At 43.2% G+C, this 25232-nt stretch overlaps 1 protein-coding gene across 1 annotated transcript in view; it reads right to left on the bottom strand.

Annotated features, from left to right (window-relative positions):
• LOC143298395 (dynein axonemal assembly factor 9-like) overlaps positions 1 to 25232 on the bottom strand; it is a 378176-nt gene that overhangs the window by 11648 nt on the left and 341296 nt on the right. Inside the window, exons 25-32 of the mRNA XM_076611286.1 lie at positions 21967 to 22077; positions 18331 to 18445; positions 14939 to 15027; positions 11744 to 11881; positions 9706 to 9782; positions 8458 to 8506; positions 6907 to 6988; positions 4074 to 4162 (exon numbers count right to left, since the gene is read on the bottom strand). Coding sequence (XP_076467401.1) covers positions 4074 to 4162; positions 6907 to 6988; positions 8458 to 8506; positions 9706 to 9782; positions 11744 to 11881; positions 14939 to 15027; positions 18331 to 18445; positions 21967 to 22077 — 750 coding nt within the window. The remainder of the gene's footprint in view (positions 1 to 4073; positions 4163 to 6906; positions 6989 to 8457; positions 8507 to 9705; positions 9783 to 11743; positions 11882 to 14938; positions 15028 to 18330; positions 18446 to 21966; positions 22078 to 25232) is intronic.

Genomic DNA, 25232 nt, shown 5'->3' with positions numbered 1-25232 from the left:
TTCTGTGCTCCTGTCATCCAACATCATGACACTGATGGTGATGATGATGATGATGGTAACAGCAACAATAATGATAATGTAGATTAACACTCTCACCTGATCCAGTTCTGTGCTCCTGTCATCCAACATCATGACACTGATAGTGATGATGATGATGATAATAGCAACAATAATGACAATGTTGATTAACACTCTCACCTGATGCAGATCTGTGCTCCTGTCAACCAGCATCATGACACTGATAGTGATGATGATGATGATGATGATGACAGCAACAATAATGATAATGTAGATTAACACTCTCACCTGATCCAGTTCTGTGCTCCTGTCATCCAACATCATGACACTGATAGTGATGATGATGATGATAACAGCAACAATAATGATAATGTAGATTAACACTCTCACCTGATCCAGATCTGTGCTCCTGTCATCCAGCATCATGACACTGATAGTGATGATGATGATGATAGCAACAATAATGACAATGATGATTAACACTCTCACCTGATCCAGATCTGTGCTCCTGTCATCCAACATCAGGACACTGATAGTGATGATGATGATGATAACAGCAACAATAATGATAATGTAGATTAACACTCTCACCTGATCCAGTTCTGTGCTCCTGTCATCCAACATCATGACACTGATAGTGATGATGATGATAACAGCAACAATAATGATAATGTAGATTAACACTCTCACCTGATCCAGATCTGTGCTCCTGTCATCCAGCATCATGACACTGATAGTGATGATGATGATGATGATAGCAACAATAATGATAATGTAGATTAACACTCTCACCTGATCCAGTTCTGTGCTCCTGTCATCCAGCATCATGACACTGATAGTGATGATGATGATGATAACAGCAACAATAATGATAATGTAGATTAACACTCTCACCTCCCAGTCAGGCAGTAGTGACATTCACAATAAAAGTCATCCTTAAGTACACGTACATTCTAATACAACTGCCATACATAAAACAAGCTTGTGCACACACAAGCACACACACACAAATACAACTAATGTGGAAACATGCAAAGTGTGCACACACACACACACAAATACAACTAATGTGGAAACATGCAAAGTGTGCACACACACACACAAATACAACTAATGTGGAAACATGCAAAGTGTGCACACACACACACAAATACAACTAATGTGGAAACATGCAAAGTGTGCACAGACACACACAAATACAACTAATGTGGAAACATGCAAAGTGTGCACACACACACACAAATACAACTAATGTGGAAACATGCAAAGTGTGCACAGACACACACAAATACAACTAATGTGGAAACATGCAAAGTGTGCACACACACACACAAATACAACTAATGTGGAAACATGCAAAGTGTGCACACACACACACAAATACAACTAATGTGGAAACATGCAAAGTGTGCACACACACACACAAATACAACTAATGTGGAAACATGCAAAGTGTGCACACACACACACAAATACAACTAATGTGGAAACATGCAAAGTGTGCACACACACACACACACAAATACAACTAATGTGGAAACATGCAAAGTGTGCACACACACACACACAAATACAACTAATGTGGAAACATGCAAAGTGTGCACACACACACACACAAATACAACTAATGTGGAAACATGCAAAGTGTGCACACACACACAAATACAACTAATGTGGAAACATGCAAAGTGTGCACACACACACACAAATACAACTAATGTGGAAACATGCAAAGTGTGCACAGACACACACACAAATACAACTAATGTGGAAACATGCAAAGTGTGGACACACACACACAAATACAACTAATGTGGAAACATGCAAAGTGTGGACACACACACACAAATACAACTAATGTGGAAACATGCAAAGTGTGCACACACACACACAAATACAACTAATGTGGAAACATGCAAAGTGTGCACACACACACACAAATACAACTAATGTGGAAACATGCAAAGTGTGCACACACACACACAAATACAACTAATGTGGAAACATGCAAAGTGTGCACACACACACACACAAATACAACTAATGTGGAAACATGCAATCTGGAGTAACAGATGGTAACTCAAACCATGGCATAGTAGTTGTGTGTGTGTGTTGTTGCTTTTATTTTCTTTGCACTTTTTTTTTTTAGGGGAGGGGGTCAGGGGCTTTAAACAATACGTTCATCCATCCAGCTAATTCAATTATCACACATTTACATTCCATCATGAATACTGACTGATCGACAGACAAAACTGATGCATCAGCCACAGTCTCCAATAAAACAAGACATCAATACAGAGAGGCTTACACTGCACCAAAGGAAAACACTATCTGTTGCTGAATTCAGCAGTGGGGTGCTGAGTGGGGGGATGGTGGGTGGGGTGTGCAGGAGGGAAGGAGGAGGAGGAGAGGGAGGGAGAACATAATATTACATCAAGCATTCCACAGTTTCTGTTTCTCAAGAAGGCGTCACGGTGTTCGGACACAAATCCACATTCACCACACCACATCTGCTGGGTAGATGCATGACCAGCAGCACAACCCGACACACTTAGTCAGGCCTTGAGCACATGCACGCGCGTGCGCACACACACACACACACATTTCTGTTTAATAATTACGATGTAATAATTAATTGCAATGTTTTTAAAAGCGAATATGTGAAATGCTTTTATTTGAGAACATATGTTTATTACTCTTGTTTAATCAAGTAATCTGCGTGTGGGGGGTGGTGGTGCAGGTGTGTGCTGATTATCTGGTTGTGGTTTTCCGCAATTCATCTTTATTCTTATCTATTATAATCAATGTGCAGTATAGTAGGCTATGTTTATAATTATATTCAAATAATGTTTCTTAATTCTTTCTGTTTTTACATTAAGAATACTAGTTATTACCTGCAGTGTGTGGATGTATGTATGAAACGATGTATGTGATATTTTTTACATTTGTATCTTCGTAATATTCGTAAAAGCTGTTGTTGACTTTTACAGCTATGGTCCCCATGTTGTTTACTTGTCTATGTTGTGATAATGCACCTGACCAAATTTCTCCAGTTGGAGATAATAAAGTTATTCTTATCTTATCTTATACACACATATGTGCACCTATCAGAGCGGATTTGTTCTAGAATTTTGCCAGAGGACAACACCCATGTTGCCAGGGGTTCTTTTTCAGTGTGCCAAGTGTGTGTTGCACACAGGACCTCGGTTAATCATCTCATCCAAATGACTAGACACACTCAGCCTGATTTCTCCAGTCAAACTTGGGAGGGAGAAAGGGCAAGAGCAGGATCCGAACCCCGACCCTCACAGACTCTTGTGTCGGCAGATGAGCACCTTAACCATTCTGCAACCTTCCTCTGTGACTCCACAGTCCGCACATACCTCTTGTTTATCACACACACACGGAAAGACTGACCCAAAAAGAAACAAGAGAGGCAAGGCCTTCAAGACTCACTTGTGATACACTGAAAAAAAAACCAAGCTTTTTATGTACTGTGTATATTTTCAAAATGTAATGTTTAAGATGAGAAAGATCAGTTTAAAGCGAATTAAGTCCCCTAGCATTAATTACAGAGTAATTTCCCTTTTTTACTACCTGCACCAAAACGTTTGCAAAATAAATAAAACTTCCATGTTTAGCAAAAGAAGTTCCTGTTTGAACAAAAAATGATAATAATGACTGCTCTTGTTGTTGGGTCAGAATATCAGATCAAAGTGCCACGTTTAGAGAATACAAAAAATATAACAGTAAATGCAGTTTGCATATAATTAGGCTTCATTTTTTTTTTTTTTGTGCCCATCCCAGAGGTGCAATATTGTTTTAAACAAGATGACTGGAAAGAACTGAATTTTTCCTATTTTTATGCCAAATTTGGTGTCAACTGACAAAGTATGTGCAGAGAAAATGTCAATGTTAAAGTTTACCACGGACACACGAACACACAGACACACACACACACAGACAACTGAACACCGGGTTAAAACAAAGACTCACTTTGTTTACACAAGTGAGTCAAAAAGGGGACATTCCATGGGAGGAAAGTTAACAATCACCTTTTGATCTCCCCTGACTCGGCCAGCAGGAGAGCGACGTCAGAGTTGACGCTGCGGATCAGGCTCTGAATCTGGTCCAACAGAGTGCTCTGCACACACACACACACACACACACAATTATCTAACAGACCACAGAAGAATTCTATAGAGGCACATCACATGATCTGTGCTCTCAAAGTTGATTGGCTATCCAAAACTGCAAGCAACACAGGCGATAAAGAGAGCCTTTTTTCAACTTTTTTGCGTAATATTTTTTTGTTTTTGTTTTTTGTGAGCATATGATGGCATGAGCGTGTGTATAACATTGTACAGACTTTGGTTGCTATCAACTGAAGAAATGGAGGACAGCACATATTTGCTGCTTTTGTCCATGTCGATTGCCTTTGGCACTGCTCGTGATCCAAGATGGCCGCGGAACTCTCGAGCGGTCTTTTAGCACATGTAATAGAACCCACAACAATCAAAGGTAAAAATCCAATTGAGAGATCCAATTTGGATATTAAAAAAAAAGCAACTACACTTGCAGACAGAAAGGAGGAGTTTGTATTATACTCCATGTTTGGTGTTTACATATACTTACCATGTCAAACTGATGCAAACTAGGCCTATGGTTTGCTCTGTTTGGCCAAATTTCGCGCAGCTAACAGTGAAAAGACGCCCCTCTTAGTCTGGCCCGCTCTTAGCCAATCAAACGCCTCTAACAGCTATAAACAAAAAAAATGGAGGCACCGCATTTTGCCCCACATGCTCGCCTCAGGGAGAGTCGCCCAAATTGCACAGAGAAATCAGTTCTGGGAGACAGACCAGTAAGATCATGTCTTCACTGGCATGGGGACCTGGGGCACCAGAAGTGACAGTAAGTGCAGTATATGTACCAGAAGGAAAACACATACCTAACTTAAAAAGACTTGTAAGCAAGTGCTCAAACAAATATGACAGGAATTCACTTGAGATTCCATATACTCACATGAATAAATGCATGTCATCTACCCATACTGATATATACACAATCACATACACATGCATGTACACACCAACACCAACACACACACACACACACACACACACATGCATGTACACACCAACACACACACACACCAATGCAGGAACATGTATACCAGCACACATAATTCTTGTGAGAGAAAAAAAAAAAAAAGAAGTGGGGAAATTTTTAAAAAATAAAGAGCAGCCTGAAATTCACACAGAGCAATCTGTTGTGACAAAAAGCAAGACAATACAATTCAATACAATACAAAAAAGACACCACACAGTTGTTGGTTTTTTGTTTGTTTTTTTGCTGCCCCACCATCTGCACCGTTTCAGTGGCCTTACACCCACGCCACTCATCCCGAGCCCCCCATACACAGCCACACCCAGGTTTGTCTGTCGCAACACAGGCATATACACACAGGACAGTGCTAACAGTACCACCACCACCACTCAGCCCAGCTGACCGATGGACAACACAGACAGCAGTGAGGGTCACACTGACCACCACCCAGCTGACCGACAACACACAGACAGCAGTGAGGGTCACACTGACCACAACCCAGCTGACCAACAGACAACACCACAGACAGCAGTGAAGGTCACACTGACCACCACTCAGCTGACCAACAGACAACACACACACAGCAGTGAAGGTCACACTGACCACCACGCAGCTGACCGATGGACAACACACAGACAGCAGTGAGGGTCACACTGACCACAACCCAGCTGACCAACAGACAACAACACAGACAGCAGTGAAGGTCACACTGACCACAACCCAGCTGACCGACAGACAACACACAGACAGCAGCAGTGAGGGTCACACTGACCACCACCCAGCTGACCAACGGCAGTGAAGGTCACACTGACCACCACCCAGCTGACCGACGGCCGACACAGACAGCAGTGAGGGTCACACTGACCACCACCCAGCTGACCGACAGACAACACCACAGACAGCAGTGAAGGTCACACTGACCACCACCCAGCTGACCAACAAACAGCAGTGAAGGTCACATTGACCACCACCCTGTTGACCAACGGCCAACACACAGACAGCAGTGAGGGTCACACTGACCACAACCCAGCTGACCAACAGACAACAACACAGACAGCAGTGAAGGTCACACTGACCACCACCCAGCTGACCAACAGACAACACCACAGACAGCAGTGAAGGTCACACTGACCACCACCCAGCTGACCGATGACCAACACACAGACAGCAGTGAAGGTCACACTGACCACCACCCAGCTGACCGACAGACAACACCACAGACAGCAGTGAAGGTCACACTGACCACCACCCAGCTGACCGACAGACAACACCACAGACAGCAGTGAAGGTCACACTGACCACCACCCAGCTGACCGATGACCAACACACAGACAGCAGTGAAGGTCACACTGACCACCACCCAGCTGACCGACAGACAACACCACAGACAGCAATGAAGGTCACATTGACCACCACCCAGCTGACCAAAAAACAACACACACACAGCAGTGAAGGTCACACTGACCACCACCCAGCTGACCAACAGACAACACCAGACAGCAGTGAAGGTCACACTGACCACCACCCAGCTGACCAACAGACAACAGCAGTGAAGGTCACACTGACCACCACCCAGCTGACCAACAGACAACAGCAGTGAAGGTCACATTGACCACCACCCTGTTGACCAACGGCCAACACACAGACAGCAGTGAGAGTCACACTGACCACAACCCAGCTGACCAACGAACAACACACAGACAGCAGTGAGAGTCACACTGACCACAACCCAGCTGACCAACAGACAACAACACAGACAGCAGCAGTGAGGGTCACACTGACCGGCGCCTTGGTCTGTGAGGTGAAGATGATGTTGTTGACCCAGCCCTGACTGCAGTGGTTCAGCAACATCGGCAACAGCATCCTGACATCCAGACACATTGTTATCATCATCATCATTATTACTGTTATTGTTATTCAACTTATTATCATCATCATCATCATTCACATCATTATTATGGTAAAGTCCTACTTCAGCATCCTAAGTTCAGGTGCCTATTTTACAGGCTTTTTTTTGCGTGTGCATATATGAAACGATATTACCATTAGTAGATGTAAACCCATTCTCAGAGGGTTTTGACTTATTTTGTATGTTATTTTGACTCAATCTTGATGTGGATTCTTCTTCTTCTTCTTCTTCTGCGTTCCTGGGCTGCAACTCCCACGTTCACTCGTATGCACACGAGTGGGCTTTTACGTGTATGACCGTTTTTACCCCGCCATGTAGGCAGCCATACACCGTTTTCGGGGGTGTGCATGCTGGGTATGTTCTTGTTTCCATAACCCACCGAACACTGACATGGATTACAGGATCTTTAACATGCGTATTTGATCTTCTGCTTGCATATACACACGAAGGGGGTTCAGGCACTAGCAGGTCTGCACATATGTTGACCTGGGAGATCGTAAAAATCTCCACCCTTCAACCCACCAGGCGCCGTCACCGTGATTCGAACCCGGGACCCTCAGATTGACAGTCCAACGCTTTAACCACTTGGCTATTGCGCCCGTCGATGTGGATTCAATCACTAGTGTGCCACCATCTTGCTTTTTCTCGTTTTCCGTCCCACATCCCATGAAAATGTAAACCACTAGGTGCAATAACTATGGACGCTAAAACAGTACATTCCCAATCATTACTATTGTTATCAATAGTGATGCTTCTGTAGCATCTACCTTTCGTCAGAGAACAAGCTCCAAGTGCTTTCTAAAACACACAGTTTGTACAACAGACTTCCTACCTGGGTACAGCCAACTGACAGCTGCCTTTACACACACACACACACACACACACACACACACACACACACACCACTTGTTTTCTGTGTCGTTCAGTTGGGTTTCAGTCACATGCGTGCACCACCGCATACATACATACACACACACATGAAAATTAATGACTGCAAAGTGGGTTTGTTTTTTCTTTGGTAAAAAATGTGCTGTTCTCATGGTTGCTTTGGTATTTATATACATTGACAGATGCATGTGTGCTAGCACTTTTTTTTTCAAGGTCTTTACATGTGTTTTTAGACAGAAACTCATGCATGCACGACTGTGCTTATGCACACACACACACACATCCAAGCTTACATGCAGGTGACACACACACACGCACATGCACACAAATACGCATGTAAAAACATGTATGGACATCCACACAGAGAAAAATCTGCAAACATATACATCTCTCTCTCTCTCTCTCTGTATATATATATATATATATATATATATACATACACACATATCTAATATGCTAGGAAAATCAAATGATGGTAAAAGAAAACTGCATGGAAATAAACCAATCCATACCAAAAAATGAGAAATTATCTTCACCTGTTCTGTATGAAAGTGTTCAGAGGATCAATGCAGGCAGTCACAGCACCTGAAACAAGTTACAACAATGAACCCATCAGTTCATCAAACCATGAGGATTAAAATAATAATTCAATTAAACCAGTTATAACAATAAAAAAAGATCAGTTTATCAATGAAATGATAAGAATCAAATAATCCAATCCATCCTTCAACCAATCTATACATCATCTAACCACCCATCACATCGAATCAACCATTCAGCTGGAAATGATGAGTGTTTGCTTCATCCAATCAGTGAGTGAATGAGTCATTCAATCCTTCAACAAGTCAATAAATCATCTATCCACCCATCAAATCAATCAATCAATCAATCAAAAGAATTAGTAGTAAATTTGAAAAGAAGAGAGCAATACGCTGATGAATGAATTCATGACTACCTGAGGAGGACTGTGCGTCATGTCAAGTGGCTGTTTCACACCCTTCAGAATTGAACATAAGATTCATCGATGTTCAAGGTGTTTTGAATGTTTCCCAGCAATTTGTGACTCCAGTCGCTGACTTATCATGTGCGACTCTGTGGTGGGTAACTTGTAATTTCTTTCATTGGTAGTATTGTCTCCTCCACCAAATGCATCACCACTCCACTGCTTGCTGTTTTTGTTGGGTTGTTGTTGTTGTTTTTTTTTGTTTTTGTTTGGTTTGTTTTTTTCTCAATACCCCTCACCCCTAACTCACACCTCATGTCTCATCCCTCACCCACTGTCCACACCTATTTTAACTCACTCAGTACGGCCAGTCCTCTCTTCTCCTCTACACAGACCTCTCGGATGTCCAGTGGGTGTCTGAATGACCCAACCTTTAGCTTCCGTCGTGGTATTCTTTGTCAACATTCACCTCTTCAGTATAAGAGCCTTCCGCTTGCACTATTTTGATGATGGTAATTGGGGTGAAACGCAGTTAATGACGTCTCTTTTCGCCGTTCGTATGGAAAGAGTTAAGAGTTTGTGTATGTGCCTGCTGAAATGAAATGGTGCAGATGATGGGGCAGCAAAACACACACATACACACTCACTCACACATACACACATGAGTGGACACACACACACACACATGAACACACACACACGCACACCTAACCCACAGTCACACCCTGAACAGCTACCTACAGAATTTTCTCTGTTAACCAAAATAACAGATTCACAAGCAACACGGAAAAGCAGAAAGCAGCACAGAGAGACATAGTGAGAGAGAGAGTGAAGCACTTACCAATTTTCAGCATGTTCCGGACTTTGGTGTCAGGATGCTTGAGGACAGTGCTGACCACATCTGGGGTGTTGACAAACCTGCACACCGGTGGTTAAAAACAACAACAAAAACATTTATATAATGCTTTCAAACCTCTAAAAGTGCATTGCAATCACACATCAGTCAGACATAAAGCACAAAAGAACACACACATACACACACACACACAAAAATAAAACATGCACGCACACATACACACACACATGCATACACATACACAAACACACACAAACATGCACAAACACATGTACACACAAACATGTATGGAAGAAAACTGTGGACCCAACAACACGGATATGGAATAGTGTCTCAGAGGCAACTTGAAAAGGAATGTTTTTAGATTCGTTTTTAAGAAAGTCAGTGAAGGACTGTGATGGACTGAGAAAGGCAGTGAATTCCAGGGTTTGTTGTTAGCTGAAGAACTGAGAAAACCTCTCCCACACAATCACCATAAGTGATGACAAAAGTGAATTCAACAACACACATCTTTTTGAACAGTGAACACGTCTTCTGTGTGGTGCCCAAATAACTCTTCAAAGAGCTCAGTGAGAAGTTTTCAGTTTCAGCTTCTCCAGAAGGCATCACTGCGGCACTTCGACAAATCTATGTATGACACACCGACAGTTAGCAGACAACTTCTCAATGGACTGACAGCCGGATACGCATGTCAGTTTGGCATCCAGTTGGCTTCAGCTTTCCTGGCCGATGAGCTATCCACCACATGGAGTGATGGCCTAGAGGTAACGCGTCCGCCTAGGAAGCGAGAGAATCCGAGCGCGCTGGTTCGAATCACGGTTTAGCCGCCGATATTTTCTCCCCCTCCACTAGACCTTGAGTGGTGGTCTGGACGCTAGTCATTCGAAAGAGACGATAAACCGAGGTCCTGTGTGCTAGCATGCACTTAGCGCACGTAAAAGAACCCACGGCAACAAAAGGGTTGTTCCTGGCAAAATTCTGTTGAAAAATCCACATTGATAGGAAAAACAAATAAAACTGCATGCAGGAAAAAATACAAAAAAATGGGTGGCGCTGTAGCATATCAATGCGCTCTCCCTGGGGAGAGCAGACCGAATTTCACACAGAGAAATCTGTTGTGATAAAAAGAAATACAAATACAAAACACATCTGCTGGGCAGATGTCTGACCTGCTGGCAGCATAACCTAACGTGCTTCATCATGCCTTAAGTGCCTGCAGATATATTTGTGGACGTATCAAGAGTGGATTTCTTCTGCAGAATTTTACCAGAGGACAAGACTCTTGTTGCCATGGGTTCTTTTTCAGTGCGCCAAGCACGTACCGCACGCGGAACCTCAGTTTATCATCTATCCAAAATGACTAGACGCCCAGTTTAATTTTCCAGTCAAACTTGAGAGAAAGGGCAACAGTGGGATTGGAACCCTGACACTCAGAAACTCTCTGTATTGGCAGATAAGCGTCTTAACCATTCTGCCACATCCCTCCATCTGTTTGACCCTAAGTAAATATATGCATGTGTGTGCCACAAGATAGACCACTGCTCTAAAAATAGATGGTTAGCGCATGCCTTCTTTGAGCCCCTTTGCTAACTGAAGCCAGCGGAAGTGTTCAATCAGTCATTTTGCTACTCACGTCCGTACAGCACGAAGCGGTATCTTCATATATGAAGCCAAGTGCTCAGCTGGCTAAGATGACTGCTTCACGCAACCTTTCATTTGCTCGCAGCATTAGTTAAGCTGATCATCCTATGTGTGCCTCCACAGCAAGTTTGCACTACGTGTCACTGCACTGTTTTCCTGGGGGCAAGCATAACATGATTTCATCAAAGATACATGGTTACAGTTCAGAAACTACCAACAGTTAGCAGACAACTTCTCAATGGACTGACAGCCGGATACGCGTGTCAGTATGGCATCCAGTTGGCTTCAACTTTCCTGGCCGATGAGCTATCCACCTATTTTTAGACCAGTGAAACAGACAGAAACAAGTTGCAGAGATCCCCGCCCCCCACGGCAGACTGACCCCGGGGCGACGAGGAGGACACGTGTCTGGCGCTTGTTGCTGTCCTGCTGCAGGTGGGAGGTGACGGCGGCACTCAGCATGCGCTGGATTTGACCCACGTCCAGCATCCCCTCCTCCATCTGCCGCACCACCACCCACCTGGTCCACACACACACACACACATATATATATTCATATATATACACATACATGCATGAACACACACACACACTCACACTACACACACACACACACACACACTATGTAGATAGACATTAAACAGAAGAACACACAGACACACACACACAGAGTGGACAAACAAACTGAAGAGCGCATGCATGCACACGCACACACACTCAAACACACACACACACATACATGCGCAAACACACAAAGAACACATCACGTTTCATTCAACTGGAACACCTTACATTTAGTTTAGTTCCTTTTTTTCTTCTTTTTTTTTTAAACCCTTTACTGCTGTGTCTATAAGCCCTTCATTTACAGTTTTCATGACAAATATGATTCTGATTCTGATGATTCTGCTTCAGACACACATGTGCACACATGCACACACACACACAAACACGCACACACACACACACACTCATACACACACACACACACAAACATTCTCATCCTCCCTTCTCTAACTCACAAACTCCTCCACATGACCCCCTTCTGGCCCCCCCCCTCCCCCCCACGTCCCCTCTACCCCCGCCTTCCCCCTCTAAACCTCCCTCCCCTTCTGTCTCGGCCAACACTCCCCCCGGTGTCCCCCCAACCCCACCCCCTGCCCCTCCCCACCTTCATTGCACAAGCTCCCTTCCAAATAAGAACAAAAATCATTAAGATTCACTCCAAATTATTAAGATTCACTCCAAAATCAAACCCTCACATTATCATTTCAAGGGTGCACTGTCACTCCCAAACCCACACCCCACCTCCCCACATGCAGACGCACACAACTGCTCTTCCACACCATAAGTTTATTGTTGCCCCTGTAAGAATGGTAAAAGACTGTGTAGAAATTGATAAATGATCAATAAGTAAAATGCATGAATTGAATAAAGAAACAAACATGATAATAGATAACAATAGTAAATAAATGAATCATTAAATGTATGAACAAACAATGAATGAATATGTTAATCAAGATAAATGTTTGTCTGTCAGTCTCTTCGTGCACAAGAAAGGCCTATAATATTTTGACACATAAGGTTACCTCTGTTGTTTGTTTTCTTTAAGCAGGCAGAGGGAGATTCAGACAGACCCACTGATGGTTTGAAAAACAGACTGAAATCGCCATATTTTTTCTCCTTTTTTATTTTTTTTTTTTTTACATTGGCCTTGCATCTTTTATGCCACATGCATGCTAAGTACGTGTGTGCTTATTCATGTTCAGTATCTGTTTGGCAATCCTGACATCTAGAAAGCGTTTCTCAAACCAATATTAATTTACAGCATTACTTCTTACTTTGTTCTAATATATTTATTTTATCAATGTTTACAGTTCCAAGAAATATAGTATTCACTGGGAATGGAAAATGTTGGCGCATTTCATTCATGTGGAGTGATGGCCTAGAGTTAACGCGTCCGCCTAGGAAGCGAGAGAATCTGAGCGTGCTGGTTCGAATCACAGCTCAGCCGCCGATATTTTCTCCCCCTCCACTAGACCTTGAGTGGTGGTCTGGACGCTAGTCATTCGGATGAGACAATAAACCGAGGTCCCGTGTGCAGCATGCACTTAGCGCATGTAAAAGAACCCACAGCAACAAAAGGGTTGTTCCTGGCAAAATTCTGCAGAAAAATCCACTGCGATAGGAAAAACAAATAAAACTGCACGCAGGAAAAAAATACAAAAAAAATGGGTGGCGCTGTAGTGTAGCGACACGCTCTCCCTGGGGAGAGCAGCCTGAATTTCACACAGAGAAATCTGTTGTGATAAAAAGAAATACAAATACAAATACAAAATCATGACGGTGTAACGTCTTGTCAAATGTAATGCCCACACCTTAACTGTCGTGCACTGCTTGTGTCATGTCTTTGATGCTGCCATACCTGTGTTGAGTTACCCCTGTTGCTTTCATTACTGTGTTCATTTTGCTTTATAGCTCTTCCCATTGGGTTGGAATGTCATTCAAATCTTGTGGAAATTTCAGCATCCAACTGAAGGAAGCAACAACCCGGTAATACAATGGCCAATGCGTAGTTACTGATCCAAGGGAGGCAAATGTTAAAAACTTTTCTTAACATACTTGTCTCCCTTCCCCCATTCCCAGCTCAAATTTCACACTGACTCTCTTGTTCTCTTTCATATCTTTCTTCTTCTTCTTCACTTTTTTTCTTTGGTGTTGTTTTTTTCTTCTTCTTTTCTTTTCTTTTCTTATTTTTTTATCCATAATATCAATCCATTTTACTCTGAAATTCACAGAATAATGAGTTATTGCTCCAAACAATGATCCCAGAGAAGAAAATGATAAAAACTAAAACACATTTGTCTCCCATTTCTTTCAATCCTTGCTCCAAAAAACGTCATTGACTTTTCTTTTTCAAAACAAATTTCTTTTTCTCTATGAAATTATTCACTAAATTGTGACTATAGATATATACAGTATAATTCTTTTTCTTCAGCAGCTTTAAAAAAAAAAAATCCCATTCCAACAAGTATTCAAGAAAGCACGGGTCTACACGCACCCACCTGTGCCTGTATTTGTGTGTCTGTATGTGTGTGTGTGAGCTGTGCATGTGCACAAATGATCATCTGAAGACCCACAAGTGCTATCTTTTACTTACACACACACACACCACTCACACACACACACACACACACACACACACACACACACACACAAACACAACACACACACACACAACAGACACACACACACACACCACACACACACACACACACACACACACAACAGACACAAACACAACAGACACAAACACAACAGACACACACACACACACACACACACACACACACCACACACACACACACACACACTGACACACACACACACACAAACACAACAGACACACACACACACCACACACACACACACACACAAACACACACACACAACAGACACACACACACCACACACACACAGACACACACACACTGACACACACACATCACACACACTGACACACACAAACACAACACACAAACACAACACAACACACACACACACACACACAGCCAGCCACCTGATGTAGTTGGTGCCCAGTTTGGACAGTGTCTTGCACAGGGACTGTTTCTCACTGCCTGGCACCCCTGTCAGCACCGTCACCATCACCTGTCACCACAGTGCAACAACCAGTCACCCTGTCACCACAGTGCAACAACCAGTCACCCTGTCACCACAGTGCAACAACAACCATAACGACCCTGTCAGCACCGTCACCATCACCTGTCACCACAGTGCAACAACCAGTCACCCTGTCACCACAGTGCAACAACAACCATAGCGACCCTGTCAGCACCGTCACCATCACCTGTCACCACAGTGCAACAACCAGTCACCCTGTCACCACAGTGCAACAACAACCATAATGACCCTGTCAGCACCGTCACCATCACCTGTCACCACAGTGCAACAACCAGTCACCCTGTCACCACAGTGCAACAACCAGTCACCCTGTCACCACAGTGCAACAACAACCATAACCACCCTGTCAGCACTGTCACCATCACCTGTCACCACAGTGCAACAACCAGTCACCCTGTCACCACAGTGCAACAACCAGTCACCCTGTTATCACAGCGCAACAACAACCATAACCACCCTGTCAGCACCGCCACCATCACCTGTCACCACAGTGCAACAACCAGTCACCCTGTCACCACAGTGCAACAACCAGTCACCCTGTCACCACAGTGCAACAACAACCATAACGACCCTGTCAGCACCGTCACCATCACCTGTCACCACAGTGCAACAACCAGTCACCCTGTTATCACAGTACAACAACCAGTCACCCTGTTATCACAGTACAACAACCAGTCACCCTGTTATCACAGTGCAACAACCAGTCACCCTGTTATCACAGCGCAACAACAACCATAACCACCCTGTCAGCACCGTCACCATCACCTGTCACCACAGTGCAACAACCAGTCACCCTGTTATCACAGCGCAACAACAACCATAACCACCCTGTCAGCACCGTCACCATCACCTGTCACCACAGTGCAACAACCAGTCACCCTGTTATCACAGTACAACAACCAGTCACCCTGTTATCACAGTGCAACAACCAGTCATCCTGTTATCACAGCGCAACAACAACCATAACCACCCTGTCAGCACCGTCACCATCACCTGTCACCACAGTGCAACAACCACCATAACCACCCTGTTTTCACAGTGCAACAACCAGTCATCCTGTCACTGTGCAACAACCAGTCATCCTGTCACTGTGCAACAACCAGTCATCCTGCCACTGTGCAACAACCAGTCATCCTGTCACCACAGTGCAACAACCAGTCACCCTGTCACTGTACAACAACCAGTCATCCTGTCACCACAGTGCAACAACCAGTCACCCTGTCACTGTACAACAACCAGTCATCCTGTCACCACAGTGCAACAACCAGTCACCCTGTCACTGTACAACAACCAGTCATCCTGTCACCACAGTGCAACAACCAGTCACCCTGTCACTGTACAACAACCAGTCATCCTGTCACCACAGTGCAACCACCAGTCATGCTGTCACCACAGTGCAACAACCAGTCACCCTGTCACAGTGCAACAACCAGTCACCCTGTCACCACAGTGCAACAACCAGTCACCCTGTCACAGTGCAACAACCAGTCACCCTGTCACCACAGTGCAACAACCAGTCACCCTGTCACACTGCAACAACCAGTCACCCTGTCACACTGCAACAACCACCATAACCACCCTGTCACTGTGCAACAACCAGTCACCCTGTCACCACAGTGCAACAACCATTCACCCTTTCACAGTGCAACAACCATTCACCCTTTCACAGTGCAACAACCAGTCACCATGTCACCACAGTGCAACAACCACCATAACCACCCTGTCACAGTGCACCAACCACCATAACCACCCTGTCACAGTGCAACAACCACCATAACCACCCTGTCACAGTGCAACAACCACCATAACCACCCTGTCTCAGTGCAACAACCACCATAACCACCCTGTCACAGTGCAACAACCACCATAACCACCCTGTCACAGTGCAACAACCACCATAACCACCCTGTCACAGTGCAACAACCACCATAACCACCCTGTCTCAGTGCAACAACCACCATAACCACCCTGTCACAGTGCAACAACCACCATAACCACCCTGTCACAGTGCAACAACCAGTCACCCTGTCACCACAGTGCAACAACCACCATAACCACCCTGTCTCAGTGCAACAACCAGTCACCCTGTCACCACAGTGCAACAACCATAACCATGGCAACAGGAGAGTTTTGGCCATGGTGATATTCTGTAGAAAAAAATCCACTTTGAAAGAAAACAAATACAATTACAGACAAAAAAAAAAAAAGGGTGGTGCTGCACTCTAGTGATGCGCTCTCCCAGAGAAGAGTGGCCCCAAATTTCACATCATACAATATAATACACTAAGCAAATTAACTCTTTCACCACCAAAGGCAACCTTAGTTGACCAGACAGTACATCGCCACAGGCAGGCGACTTTAGCTGACATCCAGGGGTCACGTTAACTCACTCAGTACGGCCAGTCCTCTCTTCTCCTCTACACAGACCCCTCGGATGTCCAGTGGGTGTTTGAATGACCCAACCTTTAGCTTCCGTCGTCAGAATTGTGGTATTCTTTGTCAACATTCACGTCTTCAGTATAAGAGCCTTCCGCTTGCACTATTTTGATGATGGTAATTGGGGTGAAACGCGGTTAACGTCGTCTCTTTCGCCGTTCGTATGGAATGAGTTAAAAGGACCATTTTTCACACTGTAACAGAGCTTGACAGCTGCAGCCAGTTTCCCCACCAATAGAACAATGACTAACCTTTGCCCCCTGACCCAGTTTGAAATGAATAAGTCCACTGTGTTGTTCTGACATGACGGCCACAACAGCCGAGTGGTTAAAGCGTTGGACTTTCAATCTGAGGGTCCCAGGTTCGAATCTCGGTAACGGCGCCTGGTGGGTAAAGGATGGAGATTTTTCTGATCTCCCAGGTCAACTTACGTGCAGACCTGCTAGTGCCTGACCCCTCTTCATGTGTATACGCAAGCAGAAAATCGAATACGCACGTTAAAGATCCTGTAATCCATGTCAGCATTCGGTGGGTTATGGAAACAAGAACATACCCAGCATGCACACTCCAGAAAACGGAGTATGGCTGCCTACATGGCAGAGTAAAAACTGTCATACACGTAAAAGCCCACTCGTGTACATACGAGTGAACGTGGGAGCTGCAGCCCACAAACGCAGAAGAAGAAGAAGAAGTAGTACTGACATGAACCAAAGCCTGTGTATGACAGCAAAGTACCTCAAACATTTGGCAACCTGGGAGCATTTTTCACACAGAAACTTGGTGGTGAAAGAGTTAATTCATCTGGTGGTGAAAGAGTTAATCAAGCAACAGTACCTGCTCATTGTCGGAAGTGACCTCAAAGTCTGGCTCTCGCTGCAGAAGGTGAGGCAGGTCGGAGCCACTGACGGCGTTGGAGATGGCACAGCTCACAGACAGGTGCTTCAGGAATCTGGCATTGGAGTATCAGGTCATGATGATGATGATGATGATGATGATGATGATAGTAACAATAATAATAATGATACAACTAATAATGAAAATGATAATAAAATGTTCATAAAATAATGATGATGATGGAATTGATAATGGTGATACAAATAATGACAATAATAATGACAATGATGTTGATGGAGATGATGATGATGATGCAATAATTATGACAACAACAACAATAATAATAACAACAATAATAATAATAATAATAATAATAATAATAATAATAATAACATAATAACTACAACAACAACAATGATAATACAATGATACTAATAATAATGATATTACTACTACTTCTAATGATAATAATAAAAAGTTTTTTTTATAAAAAGTAACGCCTTCAAGACTCTCAAAGCGCAGCAGACTAACACATCAGTCAAACACAAAGCATACGAGAACACGTACGCATACACGCGCACAGACACACATGCACACTCCCAACATGAGCGGAAGAAACACAAATGGATCTCCAGAGCACAGACACGGAACTACCATCTTTACCATGTGGTTGATCATTGTTGTAGTCATCATCATCGTCATCATCACTGGAACATTACTCCCACCATGAACTTCATTATTATCACCACCACCACCACCACCATCATCATCATCATTACAAGGGCTCTGCCAAAGGCAGTTAAGTGTTGAGTCACAAGGTTGTCTTGATGATGGTGATGATGAATATGATGATGATGATGATGATGACAGTGATGATGGTGATGGTGCTGGCAATGAAGGAACTGAAGAAAAATAGAAACAAATTTATACCTGGTTTCCTTTTTTTCTTTCTTTTTTTTTTTTTTTTGATAGTTTGTTTTTCTGTTTTGTTTTCATTTCTGTTTTCCAATCTGAATTTCAAATGTCAGAAACAATTCTTCTCTTCCAGCTGCTTGATTATTGCCGTCACTGTTTGTGTTTAATATAACCCACTAATTATCACTCACCACCACTGGAGCTGATCCACTGATTATTGCTGTCACTGTTTGTGTTTAATAAAACCCACTAATTATCACCCACCTCACTGGAACAGATCCACTGATTATTGCTGTCACAGTTTGTGTTTAATAAAACCCACTAATTATCACCCACCTCACTGGAACAGATCCACTGATCATTGCCGTCATTGTTTGTGTTTAATAAAACCCACTAATTATCACCCACCTTATGGAACAGATCCACTGATTATTGCCGTCACTGTGTTTAATAAAACCCACTAATTATCACCCACCATCACTGGAATTGATCCACTGATTATTGCTGTCACAGTTTGTGTTTAATAAAACCCACTAATTATCACCCACCTTATGGAACAGATCCACTGATTATTGCTGTCACAGTTTGTGTTTAATAAAACCCACTTATTATCACCCACCATAACTGGAACAGATCCAAAACAAGTTTGTCTTTTCCTGTGTTTGACAGTCTATTGTGTAGCCACAATCAACACGTTGATTATTTTGTCAGGGAGCTGTCTAAATTCACAGGCATGTATGATGGGATATTAAACAAAATTCCTTCTCCTCCTCCTTGTAATTAGGGGAATTTTTTTCTCTCTCTGATGATGTAAGTTGTCTTCTTCTTTTTTTCTTCTTCTTCTTCTTTTTAAAGATTTTTTTGTCACAGGGACATAACTCCTGGAAATAAACTCACCAAAATACTGGATTACTTCCCTTTATTTAACTCATCCTGCCCCACAGCTACATGCCCTCTACAACTCTCCTGGACCAGCACAACATGAAGACCACTGCAGAAGAAACAAAACAGGCTGGTTCGCTAAAACAGCAAAAATCGATGGAGAATTGTTTATTTAATCGGTCTTCTTCTTCTTCTGCGTTCGTGGGCTGCAACTCCCACGTTCACTCGTATGCACACGAGTGGGATTTTACGTGTATGACCGTTTTTACCCCGCCATGTAGGCAGCCATACTCCGTTTTCGGGGGTGTGCATGCTGGGTATGCTCTTGTTTCCATAACCCACCGAACGCTGACATGGATTACAGGAACTTTAACGTGCGTATTTGATCTTCTGCTGGCATATACACACGAAGGGGGTTCAGGCACTAGCAGGTCTGCACATATGTTGACCTGGGAGATCGTAAAAATCTCCACCCTTAATCCACCAGGCGCCGTCACCATGATTCGAACCCGGGACCCTCAGATTGAAAGTCCACAACGCTTTAACCACTCGGCTATTGCGCCCGTCACTTTAATTGGTCAAACGATGCTTCATTTTCATGCTTTCGGAATCCGTAAACGGTTATGCCAGCTGTACCAAGCAAGAATGAACAAAATCAGAACAGTGTGTTGGTACGAGAATACTTGTACCGGGTCCACAGGGGGAAGTAATCATGGTACAAGTTAACTCCTGAGTAGAATGAGTTAAAACGTGCTCTCATTTTTGACTCACTTGTGTAAACAAAGTGAGTCTATGTTTTAACCCGGTGTTCCATTGTCTCTGTGTGTGTGTGTGTATGTGTGTCTGTGTGTCCATGGTAAACTTTAACATTGACCTTTTCTCTGCAAATACTTTGTCAGTTGACACCAAATTAGGCATAAAAATAGGAAAAATTCAGTTCTTTCTAGTCATCTTGTTCAAAACAATATTGCACCTCTGGGATGGGCACAAAAAATTTTTAAAAAAATGAAGCCTAATTATATGCAAACTGCATTTACTGTTATATTTTTTGTATTCTCTAAAATTGGCACTTTGATCTGATATTCTGACACAACAACAAGAGCAGTCATTATTATCATTTTTTGTTCAAACAGGAACTTCTTTTGCTACGCATGGAAGTTTTATTTATTTTGCAAACGTTTTGGTGCATAGTAAAAAAAAAAAAAAGGGAAATTACTCTGTAATCAATGCTAGGGGAGTTAATTTGTTTTGAACTGATCTTTCTCATCTTAAACATTACATTTTGAAATTATACTCAATACATAAAAAGCTTGGATTTTTTTTTTAAGTATATCACAAGTGAGTCTTGAAGGCCTTGCCTCTCTTGTTGTATGTGAGATGAACATGAATATAAAAAAGGTAATCTCAGTTACATGTGATTACTTTTGAGTGTTTCATCAGTTGTGTGGAATGCAGTTTATATTTGACAATACTATAACCAGGCTACTTCCCCCTATTTTGTTTTTAACTTTATCTACATTTTCTTTCTTTTTTTTTAAGTGACACAAACTGGATTGAATTCAACTGAACTGCAAACACACACACACACACTGACAGACACACACACACACACACACACACACACACAGAGGCACAAACACACACACAGGCACAAACACACACACACACACACACACAGAGGCACACACACACACACACACACCCAGACGCACACACACACACACATATGCACAAACACACACACACGAACAAACACACACACACGCACAATCACACACACACACACAGACGTACACACACACACACACACAGACGTAAGACAAGAGGTGATGAACTAACTCAGGTAGGTGAGGCAGGTTGTGGGACGCCTCTTTCAGGGACGTGGCATTGGGGGCAGTCAGTAGATTGTGCAGGCCCTCGTACTGGTTCACCTGCTGCAGGTAGTGGTACCTGCAACACAGTCATATGATCATAATAATAATAATAGTAATAATAATAATAATAACAGTCAGCTTATATCACAGACTGACGTAAGTCTGCAAAGTGAGAGCTGTATTATCAATGGTTTCTTTATTGCAAAGGGAAATCATTCATAGCTTAGTCTTTTGTGAAGGATCATGACTCTCAAACTAGGAGGCAAAATTGCACTGGCTCTTAGTGCTGCAGCCTCGGGGTGGGGCTAGTTGGCCTTTGGGAACCATCCCCAATGCCGACTGTCCTAAAACTCTCTTGGGCGAGAGAGCGGGGGTGTCACTTGGGCAAGACACTCTCCACTCTTATCAAATTCTAGCCCAGATAGTTGAGACAGCAGTTACCTCCTCTGCTGTTCTGATGGTCATAGTGGAACACGACTGACTATAATACATACAATACTACTGCTACAAATAATAATAATGATAATGATAATGTATGTATGATAAGTCAATCATGTCCGACCATGACCATCAGAATAGCAGATTGAGGAAGAAAATGCTTTCCCCAACTATCTATCTGGGCTAGAATTTGATTATAGTGGAGAGTGTCTTGCCCCGATTTACATCCCCCATCTGTTTGGCCAAGACGGTTTTTCGGACAGTGCTGCAGCACTAAGAAACAGTGCAATATTGTCTTCAAGTGGTACACAAAAGGTTAAAAGGTTCCACAGCCTTTCATGGCCACAGGGGGCAGTGAATTCATAACCACTTGTGTCTAGGGCTTGACATAGGAAGGTTGGGGTCTAATCTTCTCCTTCCACCGTTGGGTACACAAGAACCCATTCACACACTCGAGTGGAGTGAGGAAAATGAGAGTAAAGTGCCTTTCCCCAAGGACACAGCACCATGTAGAAACAGGATCTTCAACTCGGATCACTGGTGGATCAGAAGTCCAATGCCAACCAACTCTGTCATGGTACCCCAGAGGAAGAGTCGGCCCAGTGGGAACGTGTCCACCTAGGAAGCGAGAGAATCTGAGCACACTGGTTCGAATCCCACAGTACTAGTATTTCCCCCCTCCACTACACCTTGAGTGGATGGTCTGGATACTAGTCACTCAGATGAGACGATAAATCAAGGTCCCTTTTGCAGCATACACTTAGTGCACGTAAAAGAACCCACAGCAACAAAAGGGTTGTCCCTGGCAAAATTCTGTAGAAAAATCTACTTTGACAGAAAAACGAATAACACTGCATGCAGAAAAAAATATATCTAAACAAGAGAGGCAAGGCCTTCAAGACTCACTTGTGATAAATTAAGTCCCCTAGCATTAATTACAGAGTAATTTCCCTTTTTTACTATCTGCCCCAAAACGTTTGCAAAATAAATAAAAATTCCATGCTTAGCAAAAGAAGTTCCTGTTTGAACAAAAAATGATAATAATGACTCCTCTTGTTGTTGTGTCAGAATAAGAGGTCAAAGTGCCAAGTTTAGAGAATACAAAAAATATAAATATAACAGTAAATGCAGTGTGCATATAATTAGGCTTCATTTTTTATTTTTTTGTGCCCATCACAGAGGTGCAATATTGTTTTAAACAAGATGACTGGAAAGAACTGAATGTTTCCTATTTTTATGCCAAATTTGGTATCAACTGACAAAGTATTTGCAGAGAAAGTGTCAATGTTAAAGTTTACCACAGACACACGAACACACACACACACACAGACAACCGAACACCGGGTTAAAACAGACTCACTTTGTTTACACAAGTGAGTCAAAAATGGGTGGTACTTTCAGTTTAGCGATGCAATCCTCCCTGGAGGAGAGCAGCCCGAAATTTCACGCATGGAAATCTGTGTGATGTAAAGAGTAATACAATACATTAACACACAGCACACGGCATGGCATAGATATTTTTAAACAATGACAAATAATCAAACAAAAACCTCCGCCTTTATTTCCTTCTTCACAGCTTTTTTCTTGAAACCTGCTGACTGGTTGATTCTTCTTCTTCTGTGTTCACTCGTATGCACACGAGTGGGCTTTTACGTGTATGACCGTTTTTACCCCGCCATGTAGGCAGCCATACTCCGTTTTCGGGGGTATGCATGCTGGATATGTTCTTGTTTCCATAACCCACCGAACGCCGACATGGATTACAGGATCTTTAACGTGCACATTTGATCTTCTGCTTGCATATACACACGAAGGGGGGTTCAGGCACTAGCAGGTCTGCACATATGTTGACCTGGGAGATCGTAAAAATCTCCACCCTTTACCCACCAGGCGCCGTCACCGTGATTCGAACCCGGGACCCTCAGATTGACAGTCCAACGCTTTAACCACTCGGCTATTGCACCCGTCACTGGTTGATTCAACTCCATTGTTTTATTTCATGCTGAGGCAGGACAAGGGTCCACAATGCAGTGGTGTATTGTTGTCCTGTATTATACTTTTTACCACAACAGATTTCAGGCTGCTATGCCCGAGAAGAGCATGCTGAGAACGGTACCATGCTTTTTTTTTTTTTTTTTTTTTTTTTTTTTGCTTTTTGCTGCCCCATCATCTGCACCATTTCAGTGGCATTACTCCACGCCGCTCATTTAGATTCCCCTATACACAACCACACCCTGGTTCGTCCATCACAGTTCCAGCATCGGCAGTCCGCAGGGAGTACCACTTTTTCGTATGTGCTTTCTTCTGCCTGCAAGTGTTATTTGTTTTATCACACAGCTTTCCATGCATGTTGGGTTACGTTTCTGGTCAGGCATCAGCTTAGCAGATGTGGTGTACATATATGGATTTGTCCGAACGCAGTGACGCCTCCTTGAGTAACTGAACTGAACTGAACTCTCCCTATGATTGATGCTGAGGGTCTTACTACGGAGGATGTCTGTGGGTGTGATTTGATTTGATCATCAAAATAACAGCAATACTCTGGGCTCCCTTTCCTACCCTCCTTGTTTTGATTCTCTCTCTCTCTCTCTCTCTCAGAAACTTAGATTTAAGTTTGTATTTGTATTTGCATTCTCTTTCTATCACAACAGATTTCTCTGTGTGAAATTCAGGCTGCTCTCCCAGGGACAGCGCGTCACTACACACTACAGCGCCACCCTTCCCCCCCCCCCCCCCACCCCCGCGTGCAGTTTTATTTGTTTTTCCTATCGTAGTGGATTTTTCTACAGAATT

The sequence above is a fragment of the Babylonia areolata genome, chromosome 2, assembly GCF_041734735.1.
Source record: "Babylonia areolata isolate BAREFJ2019XMU chromosome 2, ASM4173473v1, whole genome shotgun sequence".
In the NCBI taxonomy this organism is placed as follows: domain Eukaryota; kingdom Metazoa; phylum Mollusca; class Gastropoda; order Neogastropoda; family Buccinidae; genus Babylonia; species Babylonia areolata.
Note: the sequence above shows the minus strand (reverse complement) of the source record. Positions and strands in the feature narration are given on the sequence as shown.